The sequence below is a fragment of the Lactuca serriola genome, chromosome 2 (genome assembly GCF_051521515.1).
Source record: "Lactuca serriola cultivar US96UC23 chromosome 2, Lser_US96UC23_V15, whole genome shotgun sequence".
Classification (NCBI taxonomy): Eukaryota; Viridiplantae; Streptophyta; class Magnoliopsida; order Asterales; family Asteraceae; genus Lactuca; species Lactuca serriola.
Window position 1 is genome coordinate 227,535,387 of NC_136409.1, and position 9,467 is coordinate 227,544,853.

A 9,467-nucleotide genomic window follows, 5' to 3' on the forward strand; every position below is an offset into this window, starting at 1 on the left:
GGCAGGATGATATCAGGGAGTTTGTGAGCATTTCAGGGTGCAAGACCCTGAATAATATGATTTCTAGAGCTCGGGAGCAGGAGATTGATTTGGATCACCTAGTGAAGAGGGGGCCAAATCAGATGCATGTAGTGGAGGGTCCTGGGAAGAGACCCAAGACTTATAATCAACGTTTAAGAGGCCAGCAGGGCAGGAGTCAGTGTAGTACGTGCGGGAAACTACATGATGGAGTTTGACGTTCCAAGGGTATGGGCTGCTACAAATGTAAAATGGTTGGTCATGTTAGCATGGATTGCCTTCAGGGGCCAATCCCGTTATGTTTTCATTGCAACCAGGTGGGCCACAAGAAGGCTGACTGTCCTATGTTAAGGGGAAGAGCAGTGAGTGCACTTGCTCTGGCTACTTTAAGGATCAATGATGGTCATGAGGGTAGGGTTGTAGCCCCAGCAGAGAGGAGTCGGTCATTGCAGTGTCAGAGGGGGGAGGTCGGGACTCCAGCAGGTGATATTGTGGGTATGTTATCTTTTGCTTTTTTCGGTTGTTATAAGTATTTATGTGTTTGGAATCTTTCATCGGTATGGGTAAGCGTTATCTTTGGTTTAACTCTCTGTTATTGTTTGAATTGTATATCGAGAATGGTTATATGCCTTTTTGCGTGTCATGAATCGTTAGTGGTTCAGTAAGGGGTTGTATCTTGTGAGTGGGTTTCAATGTGTTCGGTTGTTATTCTGGTTCTTGGTTGAGATTGGTTTGGGGTATTGTGTGGAAGGTCTATGGTTAGGTTTCAACGGGGTAGTTCTCCATTATCTTCAAGGTTCAGTGGTTTAGCATTTGAGATTGGTTAGCCACTGGGAGTGCCAAGGGAAGTGGTCTATTGCTAAGGTTCGGTTTTTTCGCCAATATAAAGGACTTCAAGATTTGGGTGTTGTATCGTTAGAAGTGTTAGGTGTTATCATATTTGTTGGGATTTCAGGGAATGTTCAATCGATCTTTGGGTTTGGCTAGTAATGGAACACTAGCATTGGTAAGTGCAGGTTGTTAGTGGTTCAATCATATGGAGGGGGGAGATGGATTGGGAATCCTTCAAACCTTGTATGTTAGGAGAGCTTCGTCGAATCAAAGTGGGGGAGAACCGTTCAGATTTCTGGGAGCGGAATCAGGCATGAAACTAGGATGAGTTTCACATCTCCATCGGGGAAGAAGGCAGCCTAAGTGGTCGTCTGGGTTGAGGATTGTATGAGTTGGGAGTTTAGGAAACTCCCCAACTGTTGGTTAATGCTATCTTGGGATGGATAGCAGGCTTTTGATGTACCCATGTTGGGGTTCCAAGTATGACCCAAGCCTCGATTTGGGCGCATGGTCTGGTGTGTGTTCGACACAGGATGAGTATGGATGGATTAATAGATGAGCGGTAAGACCATGGGCGGTGGCCATGACAAAGTAGGAGTGTTGTAAGACTACAGGGTGGCCCGTAGCATTCGCTAGGTTGGCAAGTAGTGTAAGAGTGTTGTAAGATTACGGGTTGGCCCATAGCATTCACTAGGTTGGCAGTTAGTGTAGAAGTATTGTAATACTACAGGGTGGACCGTAGCATTCACTAGGTTGGCAGTTATTGTAGGAATGTTGTAAGACTACGGGGTGGCCCGTAGCATTCACTAGGTTGGAAGTTAGTGTCGGAGTGTTGTAAGATTGTGGGGTAGCCCGTAGCATTCACCGGTCCCTATGCAATGGTGAGGATGTGGCAAATCCATGTTTGGTCATGGATTTCTTCAGATGGAATAGACCAGGTTGGGTTAGTTCGTAAGACTATAGGAGGGCCATAACATGTAGTGAATCAAGAAGTGATAGGTTGTTAGAGGCCGGTTGTGATATAAGACTACAATTGGTCATGTAGCATTCACTTGTAGCATTGGATTTTGTGGCGAGATAGTTTGAGCAATTATTGTCAGATGAGGCTTTCTTTCGAAAGTCCTGTGGGGCGACTGTGTGTGTCTTTTGACTCAACAACTGGGCAGGAATCCGGTGTTTCAGTTAGTTGGCAGACAAGTTGGGACCAGGGAGGTCGAGCGGTATTAGTGTTTTGGGATCCGTATGTAGAGTCTCTTGATATTCAAGGAATATGCTAAGCCACTTGCATTTGAATTAAATAATCTCAGAGTAATTGGTTTGACCCTATTGCGCATCTCTCATTTGATTCTAACCGTTGTAGGAATGAATCTTCTACTCGAAGGATTATCTAAGCCTTCTGTCAAGTATAAGTGTTCTATAATAGTAATTGGCCAGTGATTTTGTTCCCAATGAAAGCATCAGGTTAATCAAGGGTTGTAAGTGTTTTGTTGGTCTGGAATTCAATGAGGTGTCGGTATGGTAGTGATTCACTATGGGTGGTCTGTCACGGAGTCAAACCAATTTGAGACATGAGATTCGGGTTTTAAGTAAGGTAGAAAAAATGGTTTCTATAAGGAATCATCATCTTGTGGGGATGCTTTCTGAGGTACAAAGTTTGCATCTTGTCTTGTAAATGTTTAGATCTCTTCTTTTGTGCTTTGTTGTGCTTTTGGTCCCTTTTGGGTTGAGGAGAGAGTGAAGACATTTTAAGAGCTTAGTATTCCAGATCTGAGTTTGTTTTAGTCCCTTTGAGCATAAAGGTGAAAGCTTTATGAGATTTTAGGTGTCATGCATGCATTAAGTCAATTATTAAGTCCCTTTTAAGCTTAAGAGCTTCTTTTAGACATGCGTGAATGTAAAGTTGGCAACTTTACGTGGTTTTCCAGCTCCAGGAAGTCATATCTATGTTTTGGGGCTATGTCTTCATGGATTAAGTTCTTATTGGTTAAGCCCTTGCAATATTAAACTTTATGGATTTGGTTTGAACCTTTTTGGGTAGTCCTAATGAATAAAGTTGGAAACTTTATCCTTTTGGACCATGTTATGGACTAGATCTGAGCTTTGGAGCTCTTGGAATCGGAGGAAACAATTTATTTTATTCAGCTGTTGAATCTCGAGCAAACACGACGTGTTTGTAAGCCAACACGACATGTTGGCTAGGTTTTTCCCGATTATCTGGATGATGGAAGAACACGATATGTCCAAGGGGCAACACGATGTGTTTGGTCAACATGGGTTGTTGACTTTAACTTTGACCAGAAGTTTGATTAGGGTTGACCATGGGTTATGTTGGGCTATGTTTGGGCCTTTTGGATTGTATGTTTGGGCCTCAGTCTTGGTTCAAGCTAGATAAGGGATAAAATGGTCCTTTACCCTAAGTAGAGATGGAGGATTTGATTTGTTTCCAATTGTTAATTGTGCATTATTGGTTATTGGTAGTTCGGGGGATTGTCGGACTAGCTGTCAGGGATTATCAATGTGATTCAGCAGTGCGAGGTGAGTCTCCTCACTATTCTATGGGTCGAAGGCACCAATTCCAGCCCTATTGGTATATATATTATAGGAAGACCAGGGGTGACCCTTCACATTTTTATGAAAGACCCAGAGGTGGCTCCTGGAAAATATGTATGCAAGACCAGAGTGTGGACTCTGGCAGTTAAGTAGATAAGTAGTTGTAGATTGTATGCTAGTTGTCTTTGTGATGCTTGCACGGAAGACCAGGAGGTGGCTCCTGGAACTTGTCTGTAAGACCTAAGGTTTTGGCCCCCGACCTGGCAAGGAGAACCATGATACGGCTCGTGGCATAATAGCAGGCCTATGGTTGGCACATAACATCTCTTATTGCATGTTAATATGTATGATATGTATGGCTCATATGTTATGTATGGTATGTGGTATTTTGGGGAACTTACTAAGCTTTATGCTTACAGTTTGTGGTTTATGGTTTCAGATACCTCCTGTTCGAAAGGGAATGGTCCGACTTGATCGCAGCGTATACACTTGTGTTTTCCGCGATTCGTCATTTTGGAAATGAACTTTGATAGCTGTTTTTATTTTGAAATACTTCTAAATGTTTGAATAAAGGATAAATGAGTGTTTTTATTTTGAAATGAACTTCTAAGTGTTTTTATTTACCTTTGTATTTTGCGATGTTACAATAATCCCACAATTCTTTTGTAGTTTCAACATTTTGATAGATATCAAACAGAGAATCAGATGTACAATTGAGAATATGAACATGACAGATGTAATCATCATTGTCCCACTTTGATATTCTTCTTGTTGCCTCCAAAGTTTCATCTTCAGCAAATTATGGCATGGGTATGCTCAAGACATACACCACTTTCACAGTACTAATGAGAAAATGCATCTTCTTTTGCCATCTACAAAAATCTCTATCTTCAAACTTGTTCAGTTTGTCAAACTTGGATACCATGTCCTTCACATAATTGCCACTTGCCATGATCACAAGAACACTTCGATTTTTGTTCGAGATTTGGGTTTAAAAAGCACTTGGAAATTCTGAGATCGTGTTTTACACTTTTAAATAAAAGTATTTAGATGGTACTCCCAATCCTCAATTGGATAATACTCAAAAGTTTGAGAGCAAGAAAAGGGAACGAAAGGGTATGTTTTTCGTCCTTACCCTTATTTTGACCAAAACACGCTTAAATATGTCTCATGTCTAAAACTATCACAAGACAATTTCAACATTCATCACTGGCACAAAAAACTGGGCTTTTAACCACTGGATAAAAGTATAACCGAAAGGTGTCCCAAACCTATCACCAACAGTCAAAACTGATAGAAAACGGTTGTTTTAACCATTGGATAAAACACAGAACCGATGGGTAAAACACCAAACTGTGTGCGTTCCGATGTAAGCTTGTTCCTACAAGTTCCGATCATCGCAACTCATTGAAATGAATAGTGTTGTTCCAACGTGTTCTGATTCATCTGAAGTGAACAGTACCATTTCAATGAGTTCCGATTCATCGGAGCTTATCAGAGCTATTTCCATTACGAAATTCGGAAGCCAACTCCATTTCGAAATCCGTTTCAGTTCCAAAATCATATTCAGTTCTGATATCATTTTCAGTTCCGAAATCATATTCAATTCCAAAATCATTTTTCCCTTACTTTAAATTTTGTATAAACTTAAACAAGTGTGAACTTCATACATTCCTTACTTGTTTAATGTTCATCAAGATTGATTTTGGTCAACAACTTAATCCATTACACTTAAATAGCGAAACAATTCACCAACAAATTGTATTAAACTAATGTCATTTATACAGTCGAACAATACAAAAATAATATAAAATTAATAGATGTTATTGAAATTTAATATCATTTTCATAAAAAAAAAAGTAATGAAAAATCATTTCAATTTCAATGCATATAATTAGAGATAAGGAAATGTTGAAAAAAGAACAGTCGAGAGATGTCTTCCTAAATGACTGACGCCCGAAGGATCGAGTGGATGTCACGATAAGAACAACCAATAAAGGGTCACAAAAATGTACATTAGGTTAGGATTAACGAAATATTTTGTTTTTTAACTATTAAAAGGTGGAAAAATCAATATAGTGCATTTAAAACTCCAAATATTTTATATGCCTAATTTTGCTACTTTCAAACGGACTAAAACTATTAAAAACTGTTTATTACCAAATACATCATGAATCGGGACTCTAAAAATTGCGCCCGGCCCCAAAAGATATTACACATACGAAGCCCATTAAAATTATTTGGGCTTAGACTAGCCTGCTAAAAATATAATCACTTAAATGCAAAAGAAAATCAGCAAATTTATGGATAAATACGAGTTGTATCAATTCCAATATCAATCCAAAAAAATGTACACAAATAATTAATAAATAATAACACAACGAAACCGATTTTTTCTCATAATCCTGGAGTGAAGGGTACATCGGTTGCCGGCAGCCATGACCGGCCGGCAATAAGCCTCTCCACCGTGTACTGCGATGCAACACTCGCACTTGTTATAACAGAGTATCCACGCCATTTCACACGGTTTCTTGTGGAAGAACCAGGGCCAAAACATTGATATTCACCATAAACCAATGTACTCTGTGCGAAATTAGTATTATCCCATGGCGACCACCCTACTGGATCGATATGACTATCAAGGAAAGTTTTCATATAAACTGTCCTCGAATATTCTTGCCATGGGCGACCCAGATATGTCTTGACTGTGCGCACCACAGGCTTTAAGTCTGGAGCAGCCATAACACGCGAATTATGAATCGAAATTCCTGTGTTTTGGAAGGGATCACCACGACCTTGGGCTGTTATAATGTTTGCTTGTCCTTTCAGTGGTCTTCTTGCTAATATCATACAGTTTTGGAAGACCACGGCGGCGTTACCAAATATGAAATCAATGGTGCCATAAATGTAGCAAGTTTTGTAGAACTGTCTTTGTGCGAGGACAAACAGAGTGTCTTGATAACCTTCGAAGCTGCAAGCGTAGTATACAGACAGATCAGACGATGATCGGAGTGCCACCGCCTGGCTTTTTGCAGGGCCGGCTGTGTTCCTGAATGTTATGCCACGGGCAATGAATCCAGTGCCATCCACTCCTGAATTTCAAATCCGAATTATAAATACATAAGTGAAATCGATAAAATTAACCACATATAATATTATTGGCTTCTATCTCACACCTCTAGAATGTGTTATATATGTGTGTGTGTGTGAGAAAGCTAGCTAGCAGTATATCAGTATCTTCTTACGTACACATGGTATTGATGATAAGTAAACTGCATGATGAAGAGACTGCATGCAGTAACGTACTTACGTACGATGCATATTTTATATGCTTTCACTCATAAATCGTCTACTTTACTTAACTTAGATCATAGCATTACGTGTAAACGTAGATAACTTGTGTTGACTATAACGTATATATAACAAGAAAGATTTATGATTGAGTAAATGACCGGAAAAGAGAAGAAGAATTGATCTTACCGACGGTTGCAGAGCTATAAGTTGTGAAACCGCCGCCGACACTCCGGGAACCAGTGATAATGGTGTATCTAGCTCCATCACCAAGGAACATGATATTATTTAGATTGTTTCCAATCTCGATGTTCTCCTTATAAACTCCTCTCTTTATGTAGATAATATATCTCCTGTTCCGACGATTATAACCTGCTGCATATTTAAGAGCTGATTGAATGGTTCGAAACTTACTCCCACGGGCTTGAGACACGACTAAATTAGCCTTTGTGCGAAGTGAACCCGTCTGTAACAATTTTCGGTCGCCGGGTGTAACCCAAGTCGGAAAATCATTATCAAGCTCCCGATCATCATTAGTCGCTGACTTTTGCTTCAAGAAAAACTGGTTTATTGCCAAACTATTGCTTATCATCTCTGTAAGGTTATGCGATTTGAGTGGAGAGACAAAGTTTGTCAAATTGAAGTCTTGAGAACCCGAAAAACAAGTTTCGAGATTCGTGAGAGCAGCACTGAGCCATGTTTGAGCATCAAAGTCTGAGCTTTGGTTATGTTTGAAGCTAATTAGGGTTTGATTGAGTTGGAGAATGGTTTGATTAACAAGCTTGTTGCAATCGAGCCACACCGCCTTCTTTCTTTTGCTCTTGCATTTATTCCTGAGGTCGTTACTGCAAGTTTGAGCTTCTTGAGCTTTCTGCAAAGCGACCTCCAAAACCAACATCCTGAAGTCTTTCCTGTGCCTTGGGGTATGATGAGTCCCACTGCTCAAAAAATACTTACATTGTTGTGGATGAGGAGTTGTGTCGCACCAATAGTTAATATCGCTATCCGACTCTCCGTCTTCTTGTAAACACCAAGAAATCGAAGTACAGACGAAAAGTACATACAAGATAAATGGAAAGAAGAGTTTACTAATTCTGGCCATTATAGATGACGGTTAATTAGCTAGGGTTTTGTGTATGTAAAACGAGAAATGGGTTGTTTGATCAGAAGGGTTTCAAAACGACGTGATGGAGTTTGGATTTATAGTATGATGATGATGATTATAAAATATTTGGAAAAGTGTAATGAAAGTTTAGTGAAAGTTGACATTGAGAAACCCTAGAAATGTGTTGAGTTTATTATGAGATCCTTGTTATACGGATCGAGGTGCCATTTTTCGTCGAGAGAGAATCGTGGGTTTATATCATTAATGATGTTAAGTCATTAAATATGTCATCATTGTAACATGTAAATTCCGATGCATGGTTGTCGTCCTCGTCTCCGTCGGTGACGATTAAAATTAAAAAAAAAAAATGAAATAAGAATTTGGAAAGTATCATGTTTAAATTTTAATATTAACTTTTATTGATTATGTACATTATATTTGACTTCTTTGAAAGTTCAAGCTAAAAATAATTCAAGTAAAAGACGCCCACCAAAATGTGTTTGTTATGTTTACTTTTTGTAAATTCATTTAATTCCGAAAATATTGGTATTAATGTATTAAAATAAACTTTTTAACATATTTAACACATTAATTAACTTTTAATTTTAGTACGTAGTATCTAAAAAATTGGATAAACCTGATTTGAAGTTAAGTATGAAGGTACATGTGGAAATTATCCGGCGCCCGTTCATGTAAAACTGAAGGAACGACAACGGTGGTCGATGGCAGCTACCGTACAGAAGATGGTTTCTTGTAGTTACGGATAAAAATTCTCTAAAACCATAATTCACCCTTAACATCGTAATTTCCAAGCAACTTAACTAATTAATTAATCCTCTTTTCAAACACCATATTATCAGGAATATATCCACCTCTTCCAACCATGTGATTTTTTCACTTTTTTCTTTATTACTTCCTTTAAACAAATTAATTATCTGCTCAAGTTGACACGATGTCCTGATTTTAATCTACTAATATTAAATAACATCACAAAAGAAAAAATTTGTAATTTCATATTTCTATGCATTTTTTTCCTTTTTTTTTATAGAAAATTGCACAAAATCATTAATTTTATATTTTTTACGATTTTGACACCATATTATTTTCAATTAATTCATTATCTTTTCAAACTTTTGTAAGTAAGAGGGTTACCTCCTCATAACCCTTTATCTTTTCTTAGCCAAGTCAATGACTCTCATTAATATTCTTGTCAGATCAACATCATTCAATTAAACGGGTTCCCCACATCTCTACCATGGAAATAACGAACATAATTAGGATTTGTTTATTGCTTATTATGGTAGATTCAAGAAAGATTCAATCTTAGGGTAGATACAAGATTCGATCTTTGGTGGTAATGGAGAAAGGAACACCATCGGATGAAAACCCCCATAGAGGAAGCAAGAGAGTCAAATGATATGTTTGATAGATGTCATTTTATGTATCTTTTAGATAGTTTTTATTGGCATTTAGCATTATATTTTACACATTTGCATGTCATTAGTTTAAATAATGTTCAGTTCATGTTATTCGTTAGAATTCTCGTACTGCTCATGCTTTTATGTTGTTTTCAGATAATTCGAGTGAAGCATTACTTTGGGAGCAACTTTAGATGTGTTTAATGGAGCATTGGAGTTAAGTGGAGCCTGAAACTGAAGAATGATCCTAAGGA

General features: G+C 38.3%; 1 protein-coding gene across 1 annotated transcript; it reads right to left on the reverse strand.

Annotated features, from left to right (window-relative positions):
• Window positions 1–5,691: 5,691 nt before the first annotated feature.
• LOC145088765 (pectinesterase 2-like) lies at window positions 5,692–7,877 on the reverse strand. Its single transcript, XM_079027168.1, has 2 exons — window positions 6,880–7,877; window positions 5,692–6,491 (listed from the first exon to the last, which is right to left on the reverse strand). Exons 1-2 carry the CDS (start codon window positions 7,790–7,792, stop codon window positions 5,797–5,799), a joined length of 1,608 nt encoding a protein of 535 aa, XP_078883294.1. The 5' UTR covers window positions 7,793–7,877; the 3' UTR covers window positions 5,692–5,796.
• Window positions 7,878–9,467: the final 1,590 nt, after the last annotated feature.